The sequence below is a fragment of the Oreochromis aureus genome, linkage group 1 (assembly GCF_013358895.1).
Source record: "Oreochromis aureus strain Israel breed Guangdong linkage group 1, ZZ_aureus, whole genome shotgun sequence".
Lineage (NCBI taxonomy): Eukaryota > Metazoa > Chordata > Actinopteri > Cichliformes > Cichlidae > Oreochromis > Oreochromis aureus.
The window spans coordinates 17,040,366-17,062,718 of record NC_052942.1 but is presented as its reverse complement, the minus strand read 5'-3'; the positions used below and the strand labels follow the sequence as shown (position 1 = coordinate 17,062,718).

Here is a 22,353-nt window from a genome sequence, read left to right as displayed (position 1 = left end):
TGCAGTTGTTCAAAAAGCTAAATCAAAGTCACTAAGGCACCGTTTTGCCTTAACAATGTACAGCAGAATGGACAATCAACCTTGACAGAACTAGTAATTGCTGATGACAGGCAAGAGGAGTAATGGGGAAAAAAGAAGAAACCATTATCTAATTAATCTGCTTTTAAGAGAATCTCTATTGCTGGCTGAGAAAGGAGGATGCAGAGCAAACTTGCACAACAGCCTGCTGTAAAAGGTTATGCTATTCAAAACTGATTATATTGTTTACAGTACATACTGAAGCTCAGAATAACCTAACAGAGCCCTGGGTAGGTTTATTAGGTTGCTGGAAAAGAAAAAGGCAATTCTGATACTCTTTTTCGATTTTAAGGGCAGCCTATTATGATCTTCCTCATTTTATGCCATACAGTTCAATGTTACACTGGCAGCTGATTATTTTAAACACTTCAAATGTATGTAAAAAATACTGTTGTGAAGCAAAAGTCAAAATGTTAGTCACTGCTTTTCATAATATGATGGAAATACGATAGAAAAGACATTGATTTCTTTACATGATGCTACAACTTAGAAGTAGAGTGTAACTACTGGAGTATAACAATGCTGTTTAAAAATAATCTTGTTTTGCTGTCACAACAAGCTGTGGATTCAATACTTCTTGAATCAGCTGTTGTGTTTGTGGCATCCCAAACGCATGGTGCCAAATGCAGAGTGCCCTCTGGTGGACAAGTTATGAAACATCATTATTCATAACATGATTGAAGGGTGTTTCTCCCATCTCTTTTTAAAAAAATTTAATTTTTTTAAAAAAATTCTCATTTATTGGGCATCAAAAATGCCAACACCGATATAATGGCAAATATCGATATGTCATGCTATACTCACAAGCACTGGATCCTGCCCTTTAGCAGGCTCCAAGATGTTAGCAATTTAGGAGATAAGAGTGAGTAGGAAAGTAAATATAGGGAAACTGTTTATCTAATTAATTATTTTCATTCATAAGTAGTAGTTGGTCATTTTTCCACCATCTGTCAAATAATTGCAACAACAGGCTGTGAGATTAACACCAGTCTTTTTTTCCCACATTTACCTGAAGTCACTTATCTGTATGGCATTGTAGAAAAAGTTTATTCCTTCTTCAAACAAAGATGACAGTCTTTCATGGTTCACAGCTTTTCATGGTTTAGGTCATTAGCTACTGTTTTCCTCCGCAAGCTTTACTTTGGTGGCAGACAGCAAATGACATCAACCTCACCCCTCGGTCTTCTATCTGAGAAAAAACAGTCTAACAAATTAGCTCTTGCTAAACAAAGACCTTTCAAATACAACTGTAATTAAGCAGCAAGACCTCATCATAAACTAACAATAGGGTATGATTTATGAAGGAAGAAAAAAAAAAGTAAATCATCTGTAAATGCACTGTCAAAGGCTTTGGAAATGCTAGATAATTAAGAGTAGCTCCAGGGTGGTTCCTTCTTGCAAATCCTCAAATAATCAACACAGTAGAGCTACTTTGCTTGACTGGTTGGTTGACAAGACTGCCTATATGTAATAGTGAGTGGTAGCACAGGTTACCCATCTGCCATCTACTAATCATGAAGCTTATAGCTAACTAGGAAAGTTCTGATCTTCTGTTTATATAATTCATGCACAACTAACTCACTGTAGATAACATTTACAGCAAGGTTTTTAGATGTGGGGTAGTTGGCTTTGTTAACAGGAGAATCTGGACTTGCACCAAAAAAGCACTGCCTTTACACAACACTTCCTGTCTCTTCACCAGTATGAACTCAGTTACAGCCATGTTGGTCTTTGGGTTGCAGACTGGTAAGCTTTGTACTGAGTGGTGGCAGAAGAGAGGAGAAAACAGTTGATTGATAAGTAAAGCTGCCTACCTCAGGCTCTACTTGGCTCTGACAGGGACAAAACAGCAGTCTGCTGCGCCTGTCGCTGACATTTGTAATAAATCATTGGCAATTTCATCATTCAAGAGCGAGAGAAAGGCAGGAGGGAAGAGCGATAAAAAAAAGAAAAAAAAAAGAATTAGACACCTGTCTTCTAACATTGTTTATTTCCTTTGTTTTTACTTTGAGCTCAGTATCCTTGTCCATTCCACTCTCTTTTAAACTTTCCATTTTGGTCAGCTATGCAGTACAGAACCATAAGGTCTGGACAGCTTTACTCAGAGGAATTGTGCTTTAACTCACCTTGAAGGGTCACTTCACACAAATTACACAAAGACATATTTTTCCCTTTACCTCTAGTGGTATCAAGCCATGCAGACAGTCACTTCTATCTGCTTGGATTTAAGATATCCGTCTCTAAGATTCGTGCTGCTCCATCAATACAGTGAAAGTGAATTTTGTGCGATTTAGTCAAACTGACATCTTGACCCTTAAGATGTAAAATTAAGAGAAGGAAATGTATTTTAGGTGAAACAAAACACACTGTTGGCGCAGTAAGTGTAAAGCTCGATTAGTTCTTGTACTTACTGTTGTTATTTAAATTAAATTTGCTCAGGCTCTCAGACCAACTCCCGCTACTGTTTTTCTGTCATTTGCTATTGGTGTGATCGACAATTGTATATTCTTGACGACAATAACAGCGCTGAGAATACACGATAGGCTTCCCCGTTTATCTCTTTGATGCCTGCATCTAAGGTTGGGAACACACTATATAATATCGAGCATTCATCAGTCCTTGAAAAAAAATTGGCGAGATTAGTTTCCTGACACATATTCTTTGTCCATTTAAGTGGGAGCAAAAGAGGTTTGACCGCATTCTTGATGTGATATTATCAAATATTTTTAGCTCCAGGAAAAATATCTGCAGCTGTAACGTAGTATGAAATCAATGACAGGCTCTCAGAGCTTTGGCCATTAAGCACTTATACATCAAGGTATATTTATAAGGCAAAATGCAACAACAAACATTTGTGAGAACCTACTTCCAACACTCTCTTCTGTAACACACTTCAACATCTTTGTGTTCTCTATGTGTCACTTAAAAAAATCTTTCCACTTTTTGCATTTCACTACATTTCTAAGCATCAAAAACCATCTGAAGAGCCTATGGGGATCAGGCCTGGCATAGAACAGTATGTGGTGTAGTGTGATTAGCATACACTGAGAGCAACACAACAATATGAAACTTGGACAATCACCTACCCTGCCTTTATAAAAAAAATAAAAATCTGGAGAGTTAAAAGCTCAGATTTATAATGCAGCTCAGGGTGTGAGCTGTTGAAAGGATTCCATAAAGAAATCCATCTGTTCTACATACACAAACAGTCTACAGGCAGAGTCACCTCTTATTTTAGCTCTCCATCTAAATACCCGAGGCGTCTATCAACCACCTCTGAAAATGTGAAAAGGCTGAAAAGAGAGGAGTTGGTCTGTAATCATTGTTTGTTGATATTTATTTATCTCTGTTTGGATCTTCAAAGTGAATCATTTAAGCAGACTAAAGTGGATGTCAACTTCTTTACCCCCTTTCATCGAAGTATGATTCCTTCACAGTCTTGGGAACTGGGACAAAAGATAATGACTTATATTTAATAAAAAAGATGACATAAGTAAGATCCAAACCAGTCATCCACTGAGCCAGTGTGAACTGTCAATGTGTGAAGTCGAATTTGCACATGAAAAGCGACGTGGTTTAACGTTAAGCGTTTCATTTTTGATTCCACTACAGTGCCAGGAGAAGATCAGAGACTTTTCTCTTTCCGTGATCTATTTTGGTGCTCATCATTTTCCCCTCTCCAACACCTGAGACAGATAATTATCCATTAAAAAGGGGAAAAGTGCTACATTTTGTCATTTCTTTCAAAGTAAGATGTTTTTAAATATGCCACAGCAGAGTGACAAGCTAGAAGGCCAATGATTACAGTAATTAATACGAAATTCTCATTAAGTCATCAGGAAGAGTTTCTTAGCACTCACGGGCTGTTCTGCATTTACTTTAGAGGGAAAAAGAAGTTCTATTTGAAGTTGAATCCCATGCAATGTTCTCAATTCAAACTCCAGCACACCCACGCTTCATTTATCCACAGTGTCTTCATGTGGCTATTTTTCACAAGTACCCATGAAGTATTCTTTGCATGTTTCATGAAACGATATGAGATCATCTTTTTAGTTCTGCCCGTCTCTCATGTACAGAGGCTTCGCATAATCGCTCACTTCTCTGATAAATCATGTCCCCTCTTGCTGTAGCCCAAACACCTTCCATTGTCAGAGCTCAGACTGAACCCGCTGCCGAGGCTGATGGATGATTTGCAAGCAGTCAGCCTCTTTCTAAAACCTTCTTAGATTGATAAGCCCTGTTCTTTAACCTTCTCACACTTCTGAGCTCATGCAGGCTGGCCAGTCTAACACTTTCCCCTGTAATACAGGAAAAAGCACAGAAATAAGCACAGATGTCATCCAGGGACACCTTCAAGTCTATGTGTGCTAGTAAGTTGAATAAGGGTTGTTAAAGTTTTCAATAATAGTTTAGTCTTGGACACAGAACTAAAAGCGCCAGTCTTATTTTCAAATACTTCATATAAGAACAGCTCACTCTGTGCTTTTCCCTCTTCCTCAAATAAACAAGAAGAATCCCTTTTAGCAAGAACTCAGTGTTCTTACCTCTACATTATGCTACAGCTGACAATGACATTTACTGCACGGCTCCTTCAGAGATTTGGACTACTTCCACAGTCAGCTGGCTAATTTTCAAATACAGTCCAAATGTTTAAACATGTGAGGTTGTATCTATGACCTATCAACCTATGACCTCCAAACTTATTAGAGTGAAAAAAAAACTCCACTTCTTAGAGTGTGTATAAATTCAATAGAAAATAAGAGACAAACTGCACTTTTGATCTCTTCTAGAAAGGAAATGGGCCTGTGCACAGCATGGTGCAGAAATGTTATTTCACCAGAATGGATGTGTCAACAAAACATGTAAGCACTTAAAAATGATCTTTGAGCAATATTACTAGAGCTGATGTCAATTTTAAAAAAACAGAGATCACGGCCATTGGCTCAGTAATATTAAATTGGTTTTGGTTATGTGCTGAGGAAGATTAACACACTATGACTAATATACCTGCTCTTGACCAAAACCAAGGTGATGATACTTCTCTTTCCCCTTAATAAGTACTGAAAAGCATAATACAAAAACTGTACAAGTTAGTAAAAGTGAGATTTGAAAAGTGTTTGGACAGGATATTGTGAAGAATTACAACTTCTCTTATTGCATTATATCTTACACAATTATTTATCATTTGTCTATTGCCAGTGGACATAGCTGGAACCGCCACACATAAGGGTTCACATATGTTTATAAATCAGTTAATCAGTATATATTAACGTACAACCACATTACACACTATCAAATATGAATATATTGTAGTGATTATACATGTGCGAAACATGAATGTTGTTTGTATTTATTCTTTTGAAGAAAATCAAACAATTTTTTTTCTTGGAAGCTCTGCTGTTGGTTGCAATGTTGTACTTCAGTGCGAGCAGACCTCAAATTGAGAATAAGGAGATGCATACAACAGTAGAGCTGATGCAGTCAAATATACCCCAACATCTCTGCCTGTTTTAAGCACTAGCAGAAAATGAGCAATTTTCTATTATTTTAGTTTGCAACTGTAAAGTTATACAGTATCAAAACAATTGTTATAAATAATTCTGCTTGGCTGGAGACGCTCCTGCACGCCGAATAAAATCTGTGTGTATGTGAACGCGTGCCAGCCTTTGTGGACAAACACAGAACTATCTGTGAAATACATTTAGACGGTCTCTTTCCTCTTTGGTTGACATTGTAATTACCATTCAAACTAGCCAGGCTAATTACCTCCCTGTTAAGAAAAAATAATCAGGTTTGTACACAAATCAAGAGTAGCCACAGATGCCACGGCCTAAAAACCAAAACAATCATCAAGTCTACTGGGCATGATTATTATGTTTTCTATTTAATCAAAACTTGCATTAAGATTTAAAGTCATCAATTATTCTTTCATTGACTTTTCCAAAGATTATTATATAAATCTGTAAAGTATTCATTATATTCTGTCAATCATATTCTCTGTTGAATTTGTTATTGTTTAATTTGAACCCATATTCCCACAGGGCTCTAATGTGATTAATCAAGAGTAATTAATATGGCCGATTTATAAAATATGTTTCACTGTCCCGTGCAATTTTTACTTCATTAGTTAAACTGGACGGAAATGATATATCAAAAACATCAACTTTTCAGGCATTTTAATACTGATGTTTTAACATTAAAATAACACATATTAAGACTAACTGTGAAGGAGGTCAGGTAAAAAGTCTCATGTGCCATTTATTTGTCACATGAGTGAGACAATCAGCAAGTAGACTCTTTTCACAGAGACTGCAATTTTTCTTGATTTTCAAAAGTTAAGAATGCTAAATGCACTATTGTAAGTCGTTTTCTAACAACTATAAATATGAAGAAAACAACTGTAACCAGTTCTATCAGTCATTCAATAAAAGTCAACAGTGACAGTTAAGCCAGATTTATATTACAGTCACTGGGTGTCCAAACATAAAAAAATATAGTACATAAAAAATATCCAGGCTACACAACACTGAATGAGCAATGTCAGTCTTAAAAATAAATATTTTTGTCCATGCCCTTTGCCAGCCAGCAGCTATTTCCGTTCCTTTACTCTTCTGCCCCGTATCTGCTTTATTGTGATGCTAAACAGTGAGTTTTGACATTCAGAAAGGCCCTGCCAAAGGACAGGCCAGTGGATGCAGTAGAGAAGAGAAGGCCTTAATGGGTTCAACTGGAATGGAAAGCATCTGTTAGTCTCCACAGGCTGGAGGAGAGAGAAATGTCAAGTATGGTTATTATAGAGCAGACACCAGCTCTAGGAATTTTCACCTGAATGAAAAACAGTCTCTGACAATGCGCATGCACCAGCTACATCTGTGCACATTAATGGCTTTACTGGGGTGGTGAAAAAACCCACTCACGCCACGGTGCACGTATGAAAAGTAATGTGTCATACACATGTTCACACGCGAACATACAAAGCACATACATAACACACTTAGTTCTACTGTTATCAGTGTTGAATACAACATTTTTCCTGCAGGTAGCCTGTATATTTTCCTACTGCCTGGGATGACAGCATATTTCACTTCACATCGACTGCTGTGCCGCATGTTCAGCGCGAGTCCACTGTGTTTCCCAGACAGAGAGGAGAGAGGCTGCAGCTTGAAACATAAACTATACCCAAGAGAGGTGTCATTCTTGTGCTATCAGACTTTTTCTTCACTGAAAGACAGAGACTGCCCCGGCTGAATTCTTTAACACTTTTAAATCATGTGCATGTTCCTAAATATATTTTACATCTTGCATATATGGCTTCTTTGGACTCAAATGTCAAGCGTGACATTAATACTATTGAGCCTTGCATACCACAGCCATCACCTTTCTTCACTTAGGGGTTGTTTTCCAAGACACTAAGAGGAAAATTTATTTTAAAAGCAAAAGGAGTGCTACTAAAAGAAATAATTTTTGAGGAATGAAAAGACTGGTTCAGGCTGAGAGAGAAAGAAAAAAATGGAATACTTGTCAAAGAACTGTTAACACAGCAGATGAACTCCTGACTGAACTCAGGGACAGGACAGTATCTGTTTATAGCACAAGGTCACTGGCCATTAGTTATGATGAACCCTGGTTATTAAGCTACAAATGTTTCATTATAGTACGGTTTCTACATAGCTTTAAAACCATACGTGCTTAGAGAATATTCTCACTAGGTGAAACTGTCATCATCTGAATGGCAGGAAAAAAATCACATACTTGTGAAATGTTCTTATATCCGCAGAAAGTCCCGGAGAGGGTATTTCTTCACAGGAACACTTGAGCTTGTTTGCTAATTTGTACCCCCGAGGATGCTAATCAAAGCGAGTGCCTGACTAATGAAGCTCTTTAGCCCAGAGGCCAGAGATACATACATGGCCCTGTGCCTCAAGGCTGAGTGTCTACAAGAGGATGTGTCTGTGTGTTTGTGCGACTGTGTATGAGTTCAAGTGAAAGCATGTGACTGCATGCACTTATATGTGTGAATGAGCAGCATATGGACATAAAAGGGCAATATATAAAGTAGATAAGCAAAGCCCAAATTCCACTCTCTAAGGGAGGGGGGATCCAGCATCAAACACATCTTGCTGCCTGAGGGCTGGCCTTCCAGTTCTGTCGGCATGGAAACTCCTGTCGCTGCACTTAGAGCTTCTGGATCAGCGAGGAGACACAGAGCAGGCGGAGTGGCAGCAGAAGCGACTTCCACAAAGAGCAGCAGAGAGATGACGCAGTTTGGAATAATGTTTTCAGTTTCTCACCAAAGCTTAAAGTAAGCACTGGAATCACCTGTAACTTTTTCTGTGCAAGTCTGGTGGACCAGAGAATGATATCTACATGAGTCTTTACAAGAGGGCAACTAGAATTTATCATCTTTAATCACTCCTGCCTAAATTCTTGTCTATGAGTCAAGAAATCTTGATAGCAACATTCAAAACACATGCAAGCAAATGTTGCTCATCCTACCAAGGTTCAGAGTGTAACCAGCTACAAATGATAGAGTGAAAAACAAAATCCAAGAGGCAGCCAAAGATAAACAAAAAAAAAGACAAAGACAAGACTGATGCAGAATGGTAATCTGTGTGGGGAAAAAGTGTTTATATAGCACTTCTAAGACTACTTTAACAAAGGTATTACCACAGAGACAGAACTGAAGCACCTCTCTTTGTAGAAAGCATAGATATAAAGAGACGATAACGCTCATTTCCCTCCCATAACAACATAAGTTCATATAATCATCTCCCTAGCTCGGTCTCTTCCTGACGGCTATGTGATATGGCTGCTGGCACTGGTGAATGTGGGAGGACCAGGAATGTGTGTGGCTGGGGCGATAAGACTGCTGTAAAATTTAATTAGCACAAAGCCATGGTGAAAATGACTTCATTTCTCACTGCATTATTAACTAGAGCAGTATGTAAGAGCCTATTCTCAATCAATGTAAATAACACGCTCATGAGAGAAAGGAATGTAGAGGAGAAACAAAGAAGAAGATGAAGACGGCAAGAAAGAAGAAAGCAATGAAATACTACAGATTTGAAAGAGATCAAAGCAGTTCTAAGAGTCACATTTTGAAAAATTCAGGTGTGTATTTAAACCTAACCGCTTATGAATCTTCAAACCTTTGTGCATTGACACATAAGATGTGTATCTAGGCAGTCAGAAGACGACACAGCATGTGAAAAAAGACCAGGAGAAGCTCAAAAGCCAGCTGAATAAGAATCCAACATTAAAAGCTTCACCTGCTGTTTGGGGTCTGAGCTGGTGTGAATGGGCTGAGTGATTAGGGTCCTTGGCTCGACATGCTGAACACCACTTTCTATTTCACGATTCACAGCCTTTATTACAGCCAAGCTTCCTCATAATCCAGCTAAAAGTGGATATCTGAGGAGCCTGATCGGCTTAGGACTTGGCTAAAATGTGGGATGTACAGCACAGAGACATGGAGCAGAGTGCAGAGGTGTTCGTTATCATCTGTTTTCTATTTAGGATTGAACAGTGGAGCTCGGTTTGTGTGTGTGGAAGCATGTGTGTCCACTCTACAGTGACCTCACTGGACAGACTATTTCACTTTCTCATCTTCCTACATTCTGGAAAGGACTATAGGATAACAAGGACTGCCATTTCTTACTGTAATGACCATAGCGGATGTAACCTCTCTTCCTTTAACTGCTGGGCCAATCAAACACATCTTTGCATGGAAATAATCACATATACAGCAATTTTTTTTTCTTCATAAATCTGTCGTTTTCATTTTTGCATTCATATCCCTCTGCAAATGCACCTTCATGTTTTCTGTTTCAGTCTGTTTCACATGACATATTCACTGTATGCCGCCCATATGTAAATTACCGCTCACCAAAATTTGTCAGAATTTTTTTTTATATACACCACCAAATACAGATTGAAGAAATTCATACATGCCATTAATGAATTAATTAATGAATAATGGTAACTTTCGTAGAAGTTTGACAAAGTCATGTGTGCCCCCCTCCCCCCCCAAAAAATCAACTTTCCAATAAAAAACACCTCTGCATATTCAGGAAGCAATGCTCTATGGCAGCAGCCCATGTGGGAGCCATTAAAAGCCATTTTAATACCTATGTCCTTGCCTTTAAGGCAGTACAAGAAGTAAACAGCATCATGATTACATCGAGTGTGACATGCCACATAATCTTAATTACTGCCTGTATTACACATGGGGAACATGGTGCATTTGCAAATAAATGCCATACAGTTGCCCTAAGACAGACACTAGGTAGATGCTGCCTACAAATTAAGGGAAGATGGATTGTGCATGGACATTGCTGGTTAAATCTTTAGACCGCTACCAGTAAATATGTGGCAATTAATCGCCAGCAGCTCAAGAAGAAATCCTAAGTGGCCAGCAGATCAGACTGTATTGACATAGGCTGCTTACATGTGTGACTGAGTGCAAATGTAAGCATGTGGAAGGGCATTGTTGCAAACGATTCTATTATTCTCATCAAATTCTGGATAAAAAAAATGAAATCCCTTCCTTTTGGGCTCTCTACAACCCTCAATTACTATTCCACAAGTCGCACTGCAAAGGCTAGACCTAATTACAACAGCCACTTTGTTAAGGTGCCCTCTTGCTCCATCTGTTCAATGAATGTGTGCACCGGCTCAGACATGCACATGCACACACACCAAGTGCAGCACTTCAGACAGACAGGCAAAGGCAGGTCAAGGTACATTTTCCCATCTGGATATACCTTTGTCGACAAGAACAGTTAAACATCTAAAGCACCAATCAAGTGTGGCGATAAGAGACACATTGTGACTCCAAGTGGCCAGATGACTGTGGACATGAATACAGAGAGCAGTACACCTGTCCAAGCCTTAGACACGGCTAACAGTGCAACCCCAGAATGGCCTTTAACCTTCTCCGTGCACATGATTAAAATACAGGGTTAAAGCTGACAGTTTTTATGCATGTATGCATGAGTACGTGTGTGTGAAAGTGAACACTGTTCCGGCTGAGAAGCTTCTTGGCAATAATCTGTCACTTTAATGAAAAGCGTGCGGGCCGCATGTGATGTGTGGATGATATATTATGACCAAATGTGGATAAATCAGCAACTTTTACAGTTACACTTTTAAAACAATGACGTGTTGCATCAATTGAAATAGATCTAGGAAGGAGAGAGGCAGTTCCCCCCCTTTTTTTTGTCTCGAGTTCACTGAAATGTTTAATAATCCCTTTTTTTCTGCTTATGCCATGTCTGGAGAAAAGCAGCAAGGCAAAGAAGAAAAAAAAAAAAAAAAAACTTAAAGATGAGACTGAGGAAGTTTTGAGGGACTGGTAGCTTTCACACTTTACTTGAAAGAACAAGAATATGAAAAGGATTGAAAAAGCACATATGCAATCTGCAGGATATAGTCATCCTGCAGTGGAATCCACATATCATAGTCTATAAGTGGCCCAATCAAAAAAGACAAGCATCTAACAGCAGATTCCACTTGAGTATCCAGCCCCAGGAAGCTCCAGCAATGCTAGCTTTTCACCCGCATGTGAGCACAAGAGAACACACAGTCGAGTGGAAACAAACTTTCTATTTTATTTTACTTCTTTAAGTTCCATTTTAACAGCACACTCATCCCAGTCTCATCGTAATGATTTTCTTCAGAACAACCTCTCAAACAGACCGTGGGTTGAGTCTCAAATTAAGTCGATTAGTCATCTTCCACTACCACTTGCACCTATACCCAAGCCATTTAAAATCAGCACTGAATAGCTGTCTGCACGAACCAAGTATCTGACACTACACAGAAATAAATTCAGCAAAAAGGGTCATAAAGTTGACTTGTCAAACACATAGGACAGAAGATCTCCAATAACTAGAGGCTCACTTTTAGGCATTAATGCTTTCAACTGCAAGTAAGAAGAAAAAAAAACTTGGTAAAAGGGCTAAGTGACTTTGTGAAGTGACCTTTACATCAATTTCAAGCTCTAGTTCAGAGCTATATCACACATGATAATTGTTAGGTCGGGTGTCACTAAAGACATCTGAAGTAATTGCTCTTAAAGACAAAGACATTTACTCCTTCATAGATCCCATTCCACCTCACACTTTCCATAATAGATCATCCAAGACAAGGGCATTACACAATGCACCTCTGGCTTGTGCTTTGTTACACACTTTCTGTGTTTTCCTTTTCTCTGTCTTTCTGTCAAACACGACCATTAAACATGCAGCTGTGTGATTTCCCTTGATATGTACATGCACACGCCAGCTTGGGATTTAGCAAGGCTGTGATGAGCGCTTGCAAAGAAGCCAGAAATGACCAGGGAGCGCCTGGAGAGATGTTTTCAGAAGGACACAGTTAAAAAGCTATGGCTGCTTTATAGATTCAATAAGTATCTTACACCTGTGTGGCTAACCACCATCGATCCATCATTCTGTGGAGCCCAATCCAATTTAGAGTGTTGAGGAGCCCCAGAGCCCCAGAGCCTTATCCTAACCCAGGCCACAGCCACCGTAAAGCCTGCTTACCTTCATCTCCTAAAGTCTGCTGGTGTGTCTGTGTACTTTTATGTCTATGTGTGTACGTGTGCTCGGGGAGACTGCAGACCTAGCTAAACACCTTAGCTGCTGGCTCATGTTAAAGTGTGCTGAGCCAATTTAGGGGTAGACCAGGAGACAAGATGTGAGAGACAGAGGATGCTGAGAAAAATTAAGGGACTCAAACTGGGGCCCCACCTCAAACCAAAGAGCGCATGAAAGCAAAGGGAAAAGGGATAAAAAAAGAAGAGAGACTGCATTCATTTGTGTGCAACAAGCAGTGTAGGAGACTGCAAACCATCTTCTAATCCTGTTTTCTATTCTGTGGCAATCAAACTCATCATGACTACAAAGCACTATAACCATTATCAAACTACTCCACAGTCTCATCACACTGTGATAGGCAGCACTCTAAAAATCTGCCATCTGATTTGTTTGGTACCGACAAGAGTGGTGTACTAGAGACTCCCTTGGTGCAAAAACTTAATGGCACCATGCGTGTTCAGATTGACCATTCAAATCTCCCTCCTTTACCAGTAATTACAGTATCTTCTGGCGCAGATGTTTCTGTTTTAATTCTCTTTGCTGCTCCACTGGAGTGAAGCAAGACCCCTGAGATCAATTATTAAAGGGTATTTAAAACAGTGGGAAAAGGAGGTGGTAGGGTGGTGTGAAAGTGAAAGCAGCTGTTTAAGTGCTTGTGCCGCCGACTAAACTTCATCACCTCCCAAATAAACAGAGAGCATCCTGTGGGTTTCACTCACTCCAACGACTAAACCCTGGGCAATTAAGGCCTGGATCTCTGTAGGAGTAAAGGAGAGAAGGGAAATGGGAAAGAAGGGTTGAGGCAGGAGCAGTGGAGACACTCCATACCAATAACAGGCAATTATGTATGGGGAGGGCCATTGCATGGCCATGAGTGTATAGAAGAAGACAGCGGGGATATGGGATGGTAGGGAAATGAGGAGGAGTGTTATTTAGGAGGCAGATGGCAGAGAGGGGGAAATTAAGATGAATGGGCACTGAGAGGGCTGAGCTGGTGCTGGGGCTGGGCAGAGAAAAGTAATTAGCTGTGTTTGCTCTGGGAGGCTGGCAGTGAGTATGATGCCTGCAGTGACAGGCTAAAGCCTTGAGCATTATTAATCAACACGCCATGTCTGAAGCTGCCAGTAGGGGGCAGCTGGGTCAGCAACCTTCCAGCAACTTCTTACCTGCACCACACCCCATGGGGTCTTTTGCACCACATGGACCCTGAGCAGCAGCTCCTTTACAGTTCACACTGTTATTATTTACTCTAATCCCCTGTTAATAGTACAAAGCTTTGGCTTGTTCCCTCTTAGAGTTACTGGCTCACTCACTCACTCGCTCGCTCTCACACACACACAGACACACTGCACTGAGTCCATTTTTTTCTCTCACATTATTCCTAACTTTCGCCCTTACCAAGTGGCTCTATCTCACGCCATTTCTCTCCATTTCTTATGTTACAGCCACATCTGTCTCTTTCCTCCCACCCTATATATATCCCTCCCCCTCATCCCTTTCCAATCTAATTTCAGATAAGCTGTAGCAGAACAACAGAGCCAGGCCCTTTATCATTGCCATCAATGATGTGGGTGGATTGAGCGTGAATAATTTTATTCATGTGTGCCTGCACTTGGCCGACTGGGATTCCAATTACAAGTAATAAGAGGTAATAGGGTTACAGAATAATTTTTTAAGTGCTTCGGTGATGATTGTAGAACCTTTGACAAAAGAAAGCTGTTGTTTACAGCTAAACGCACAATATCTGTTCACAAGTATGAGTAATATAGGATAATTGAATTTAGCATAATTAGTAGCCAATCCAATCTCCATTCTAAGGACATCATACAGATAGATGTCTTAACATTAAAACAATAATATGAACGTACTAAATGACGATGATGAACATTAAATACCTGAAGCAATCTAGGCTACAAGTGGCTTATATCCAATGTGTGCCATAGCACTTTATCTGTATGCCTCAGCACTCTTCACAAACACACAGTCCATAGGTCAGACTTGATAAATTCCAAACAAAAATGTTATTCTCTCCTGGATTTAAAGAATGTGAAAGAAACCAGCTACTACAAAAGCACTGCATTCAAAATGCTTCACTTACTACACAATTTAGGAGCCTTATCAAACTGAGCCACCAGAACAGCCCACACACTACTTTCAGAGAATTTCAATCCTACCTCTCTTAACATCCACACACAGCACTGACTCAAATTGCTTTACCAATAGTCTTTCATAATTGCAGAAAGAACACGCAAGGTCACAAAAAGCTAAAGGAACGAATAACAAGGTCAGTTAACACACAAAAAGGCAGGACATACATGAATTTGCATTATAACACATGCAAGAGCAGTTTAAGGCTGATTTCCAAGAGCAGATGAAAGATAACGCTGAACGTGCTTTAGGCTTTAGCAGTTTTTTGATCTTGTGTTTTTACCATAGTTAACAGGCCTGAGGACCTGGCGGAAGGAGCTGGGGCTGATCGTCTGGTGGTGGTTACCTGTAAGGAGGGCAGCGGACAAATAATGCCAACATGTACAGTACTAAGAGGGATTAGAAAGATGATGCAACGGCATTCGCCCAGTGATGAACAGCTGTGAAGTGAAGTTCATTAGCAAGAAATGTTTTTTGAGGCACAGCTAATAAGTTTAAGGTGCCAATGTCAATGTTTAGTCACCAATCATTTCCAAACACGTTCAAATCACATCTTGGATTTACATTTAATTTTTCACATCTTGCATTTGGAATTAAGAAACCCAGAGGGCGGAAAAAAAAAAACAAGATCCACACATCAAACAGTTGTAGGAATTGTGTCAGCTGAAGACTCTCTGGCGCTGTGCTGCTGGCAAGAATATGTACAAACAACAAACCAGTGTATTTTGCAAGTTACTGAGAATGAAAGAAAATGAAGCCAAAACATAAAAACCTGAGGATGCATTCAATTTGCTCAACTTTTAAAAACAAAATAAGAAAAAATATAAATGCACGAAGGTGACAGGTTAGAGCTAGAAGTCATTATTTAAACATCTGATTGGAATTCCAGCAGTGTTTTGCCAGACAGTGTGTGTACTTGGTTTCTGTGTGTGTGGGTCGTTCTGTATAAATGTGGGATATTAGACTCACCTCTGGGTCTTGGCGCTCTCTTCCTGCGGTCTCTGAATGCAGCTCCTGACTGTAGGGCTTCCAGCAAACTATCCATCACACCTGTCTCATCATTCTCTGAAAAAGCCAAAGAAAAGGGGGGATTTTAGAAGAAATGCAAGAGGGGAAGAAACTAAATTCTATAACATGTAATTTTGTTTAGTTTTCATATACTGACTGTGTCAATTTAGAGTACATACAGTACAGACACATTACATTAGTCCTACTGTAAAAAGTGATATGCCAAATATATGAAGAATCTAGGTCCAGGTCCTGCATACTGTAAGTCAGCAAGTTCTTATAAACCATATGAATACAAATCGTGATGCGCACCGTGTTGTGTGATTTAGTAAGGGAAGTAGTATTGACAATAAATTTATCAAAAAATATTTTACTGCAGTGAAGTACAGGACAAGTGTTAAACCACCCGCCATCACTTTATATTTTGATTCGAAGGAGCCAGAATTTCATGTAATTTTTAAAGTGGTCTTAAACAACAGCCTTCAGCCTTTCAGAAGATATTTCAAAATTTCCTTTGGAATTGGCTCACTCATTATCAGTCCAGTCCTTGTAGCTGACCATTTTTAGAAGAATGTTTTGTGTGTGTGTGTGTGTGTGTATATTGAACTACTTAACACTGATCTATGAATCACTCAAGCACAAAAAAGGTACCCAACACAAGGGATGAACCAGTGTTGTGTCTACATGCATTAAACTGTATCTTTAAGCACTTTGTTACTAGCAGCCTGTCACTAAAACACATCATTTGTTCCCATCTATAAAAATGCCAAAGACAACACAAAGACATAAAATAGTATTTTTGCACCAACAATGTGATTCCCAAAAACGGTGTGCTGTGAGTCCTTAAAAAATTTTGGAAATTAAACAAGTGGAGGACAAAAGAACTGTCCAGCCTAAAAATCTACAATCTAAAGCTATGAGTAACATCTGAAAATGAGAAGAAATAGGAAATCCAGCAAAGACCTTCCATAGGACCCGAGAATATCGGGCCCTTTAGTTGATGCATCTACTGTTTGCTGAAGCATGAAACAGTTTCAGTGACACGTTGGCTGATAATAAGCCATTTCTAAGGAAAATGGGAAGAAAACGTTGAGGCATGCCAAATTACACAAGAACTGGTCTGCACAAAGTAAAAGTTTTGTATCAAATCGTACGTACTCAGGAAGTCAGGAGACAGGAAAAACACTGAGTGTCTGTAGCCATGTTATGTAGGCTCGGAGTTCAACTAGAGCTGAGCGATAGAACGATAACGATATGTATTGCGAAATAACTTTTTCTCGATAGAAAAATTAAACTATTGCGATAGGCCTCATCTCTCTTGCGCTCTTAAAAAAACAAAGAACAGCCAATCCAAATTAAGTAGCGCAGAGCCGAACCAATCACAGCCGCAGCGTCACGTCACGTGACTTGTTACGTACAGCACAAGTGCCAAGCCGCACATGTGTATTTGTTTGGGAAGCAGCCAGCCACCGTGCCGCCCAGGTAATGGAGGAAATGAGTGCGCCAACTAGAGAAAAATCAACCGAGAGCGTGACCGAAGGTTATTGAAGAGAAAACAGATGATGGTTCCAATGCCGGAGAGCTTGTCGAACGGAAAGGCCATAGAAGTTCTGTAGTGTGAAGGTATTTCGGCTATTTCAAGTCTGACAAAAAACAGAGTAGCGCGCACTGTAAATTGTGCCGAAAGCAAGTCTGAAAATACAATAAAGCGGTGCATGCTCAATCTCTGACTGAAAGCGCTAATTCGTCATTCGGCTTTTGTCAGACTAAAGTAACTGTTAAAACTGTTTGAAAAGCTAAGCTATACAACAAGGAGAGATTGAGAATTTCCTTTTAGTTCTCAGTTTATTTGATATTGACAAAAGTTAGTCAATTTTGTCTGTTCTTCTGTAAAACAAACTAAGATTTATTTTTAGAATTAATATTTTGTTTCTAAGTGGAATTGACAATTTAGTAGTCTGTTTTTTTTGTTCTATTTTGAAACTTAAATGCGTTAGCGGCTGCCCTTTGTGTAGTTTGCAATATTTGCCTTTATTTATCTGAAAAAATCTCATGTTCCTTAAGTACATCTACCCTGTTGAACTTATTATGGGAAATAAATATTTAAATCAAAACAAGCTGCTGATTATTTCAAATATAGTTATTTGGCTTATATCGTGATATATATCGTTATCGCCTGAAATGAAAAAAACATATCGTGATATGAAAAATTCTTATATCGCCCAGCTCTAAGTTCAACCAATAGTGTTAGGAATCTTGTCAAAATTAATTAATTACAAATGGAGAAAAGTACCATCAGCTATGATCCACCATGCAATACCAGTGCCTGATTGGCAACAGCTTAATTTGTTAAGACGACAATGACCCCAAGCACACTGCCAATGTAAGCAGTGTGGGATCATCAGAGAACAGAACAAAAGGCAGCCAACATCCAAAGAAGAGTTTTGAATGTTCTTCAAGAAGCCCAGAGAACTATACCTGAAGGCTACTTAAAGAAATGACACGAAAGCTGCCTAAGAGAATACAAATTCTGTTTTGCCTTATATACTGCTCTATGCATGTCTGGAGATTCAGTAAATCACTAGCAAAATAAAAGAAATAAGAGGTGGTTCAAGAGTATAAGGGAATGAACAGAATGTTATGAAACTGAAATACATCAAAGTTGTGAACATCGTGTTTCAGAGTATTTAATTATTTTTTTTAACTTAAAACATCTAATCCTTGCTTTGTAGAAGCAAAGAAACTACTAGAATGCTGATAATGTGTTGAAAGGGAAATACTTTGACATTTAAATCATGGTGTTTTTTGTTGGTGGAACTGAAAACCTGGCCCTGACACCTGAGGGAAATGATAGACCTGACCAGTAATATGCGTGGAAAATAGAAAGAAAAACAGCCAACAGCCAGGTATACTATATGGGTATGTAAAGGGACAAAACACACTGTGTTTGCCATGCTAATGTGTGTGGGGGTGTTTTCTTTTAAATGCTGTGTCTGTGTTGCCTATAAAATTTTAATTGTTTTGTCAAGCTTCCTTGCAAATATGAACAGCTTTTCTTCCTTAGTTCAGGTCACATTATTTTCCTCTACATACAATCAGACATCATAAAGTATGTGTTTTACTATATCTAAGTCATTTTTTAATAATTCATTACTGAATGGCACTGTTTATCCATTATCTGTTTATCTGTCTATGGATCTGTCAGACAGACAGTCTTCGGGTTCAAATTAAGCACTAACCAAAGGTTAACTTACATATTAACTTACTGGATGTACTTAACAAACAGCATATTGCATCATATTTATGAAATGCAACATACCAAGTCATGTTGCAAAAAGTTTTTGTAATTTCTTTTATTTCTATTGTGACATGCAACCAATGACACTGGCCTATTGAGTGACGTTCACTGACCACAGGGTTACATAACTTTGACAATCATATGAAATTTTAAAAAAGAAATGTTTACATTTCAAATGAAAATAAGCACTGTTTAACTGTTGCTTTACTTAAGCAAGTACAAGTCAACTTAATCAGAGTGCAATGCCCTAGAAAAGTTGGTACAGCTTTTTTTCATAAGCTACTTCATAGCTTGGCCAAGATGTACCATCAACCAAGGTGTGACTACTGAGTCCCACCACTGATTTAGTGAAGGGTAGGAGGACTTTGCTTTGATTAAGGTTCTGTGTATTTTTCTCACTCCTTCATTTCGTCTGATTCCCTGTGGAACAATAACACACACCAGAGGAGAAAGAAAATAAAATCAAATTCTATGACTGCAACTGGAACTCTGCAACTCTACTTGGACCTTTACTGGGCTAAAGGTCGTGGCATTCTATGATCATATGAAATATTTAATTTTCATATTAAAGCACATATGGGTACAGTAATCCCATTTGTGCATATTTGGTGACAGCATTATATTCCAGAACACTAGCATGCAAACTACTTATTGTAATAATTGATGCACTCAGGTGCATTTAACTTTAAGGTTATTAGCTAGACCAATCTAATATGACCCCACAACTATAACTCTTTTTTGGGTGGGTCTAACAGTTGTTATTGAAATGTCAGAGACCAGTTTTGAATTCCATATAGAGTTACAAATCTTTTTTTTTATCAAACACCTTCTGCATTGATCACATTTATTAACTGTCTCCACGGTTATTTTGGATTACAGTATGAAGTAGAAAAAATATCTGCAAGAAACATCTTGATTATGCTTAAAACTGTAGCCTAGGAAAAAGGAATTTTGAGATACCATTTGAGAGTCAACTAACTTTAGTGAAGAACAAGAACTGATCTGCAAGCTCCAATATACTGACCTTTAGTAAGTTGAGGGTGTCTCAAAGGACATACAAAATAACTTCTTTTTAAAAAAAATGGCACAAAAAAAAAAAAATCATATAGCAAGTGTTTCTGCCGACCACACAGTGATTGATCCGCTCTGCTGCTCTGAGACTAGCCAGCTTTATAGACTGTAACAGAATACATAATTAAAATTTAAAACTGACTGACTAGAACTGATAAACCTGTAGCTCCTTCCTTCTTTCTCTCTCAGAGAGAGAAAGTTATTTTTCACATAAACTGCTTTATATAAATGTGAAAAATAACTTTAAGAACTGTTAATGATTGCTGAGACTGTATTCAATGTTTAACCACGTCTAACATGCCTACAAGGGATTACCTGTAACCATGACAGTGACAATGTATCTTGGGGCCTACAAACTGAAATTTTCGTCTTATTTTATGCTTAAAACTAACCTACAAAAAGTGCCAATAGGCTCAGGGTTCTGTATTGAGGACAGAAGATCCCAGTGGTAGTTGGCTATGGTTGTACCAAAGCCCTTCACCAAGCTGTGACTACAAACACACGCACAGAGTAGATGTATAATGGCCCACTTCCTTGTCTGTCTGCTCCAATGTGTGCGTTTGTTGTGCTTTTCATTTACAGCAGTTGCACTCCTCTGGCTGATATGTGCCTAGTTCTTCATCATTACGCAGAGCGGAGAGGCAGCTACAGTTTCTGAGCAAAACCAACGCCCCTCGACGTCCAAATTTGTCTCCAGTGCTGTAGCAATTCATCACAGACAGCAAGCTTTGCACTCGATACAACACACACAGACGCACGAGAAAAAAAAAAAAATACACACAAGACAGAAAACAAGCAAAAAGGAGCAGATCAATCTATCGCAACCTGCAGTGTGCGCCTTCATGTGTAGTACTCCGTTTGACTCCAACCCACAAGAACATGAAACGCTTTGTGTGCCTCGGGAGGCGAGGAAAAACGAAACCCACTCAGATCTCCCGCCTCAGGAATATATGGGAGCAAAAACAGTCCAATTTTACACATCAATCAGATGCGACTCCAAAAGGCCGAGACAGAAAACTGCTTTATACAATGTAGACAAGAGGTTCTTTCAGACATCGCAACACTGAAAATCATAACATATATTTATATACTTACACCCACGTGCTCACAAACTTGGAGAGAGCAATCACAGACATGTCACATGATTTGTAATGGAGGGGAAACACATGGCAGCAGAATATTAGTCAAGCTCCCAGCTGTGAAATGGGTTTGAAAGAGTCATTCAGATCTTAAAGGTGGTGTTGAGGAGGAAGTGGCAGGAGAACTAAGATTGCTGAAAGGGATAGGACAATGACTGAGTCGCATCCCGGCTCTGATGTGCACAATTTGCCTCCGTCTTTCTATTCTGGGGATCAGGGCTTTCAGGACAGGTGTGCAAAGTACACAGAAACCTTTATCAATGCAGACACTTCTGAGGACTAGTCTAGGCTTTCCTTATATCTGTTTAAAAGCTTAGTAATAGTACATGCTACAAGCTCACAATTTCATCAGTGAAACTTAATAATAAGCTTGAAGTCCTGTGTTTCTGTGCTGAAAGACATCAGTAAGTTGCAAATGAGCTCTAATAAAATGTGTGGAGCTACTACTGCGCTTTATTGGGAGGAGAGAGAAAAAAATGTGTGAAAGTATCTTTTTAAAGTGCAAATGTAGAAATACAAATGCAAAGGTCAAATCAACAAGAAGATAAAAGCAGAACATGGTTTACTCTCCCAGAAAACAAAAGAATAAACTCTGGAAACAGAATAAAGTCTAAACTGAACCTCTACCTCTGGGAAAAAGCAATAGTTATCCTCCTGTCTGAAGTGAAACTTCAATCACCATCTATTTAATCAGAGCCTGTTCAAACTGGCGTTTTCCATTGTCTGGACAAGTAATCTGTCCTTGTGTCAATGTCTACCCCTTATTCAGACCCAGACTAATGTCTCCCGCCACTTCACTCAACAGGATGTAGCACTTATCATCAGGACGATGACCCAGTTGTAGCAGTGTGTAGCTGAGGTGGGCCGGAGCAAGGAACGAAATAGGGTCAATTGGGCTGGGATAGAAAAGCTAAGGAGAGAAAATGGCATGCCTGAGTACAATGAATGCAGGCCCACCACGGTGTTCCCTTGAACACTTAGAAGACAAATGGTGCAGCAAGGCTAGTCAGCT

General features: G+C 39.1%; 1 protein-coding gene across 5 annotated transcripts in view; it reads right to left on the bottom strand.

Moving 5' to 3' along the window:
• Nucleotides 1-22,353, bottom strand: part of LOC116312213 (protein diaphanous homolog 3) — a 163,534-nt gene that overhangs the window by 36,749 nt on the left and 104,432 nt on the right. For 4 of the 5 annotated variants that reach the window (XM_039609251.1, XM_031729576.2, XM_039609267.1 and 1 more), the window contains 2 exons: nt 15,795-15,890; nt 15,109-15,171 (listed from right to left, as the gene is read on the bottom strand). In XM_039609251.1, coding sequence (XP_039465185.1) covers nt 15,109-15,171; nt 15,795-15,890 — 159 coding nt within the window. The remainder of the gene's footprint in view (nt 1-15,108; nt 15,172-15,794; nt 15,891-22,353) is intronic. The other variant, XM_039609274.1, reaches the window with a different exon arrangement.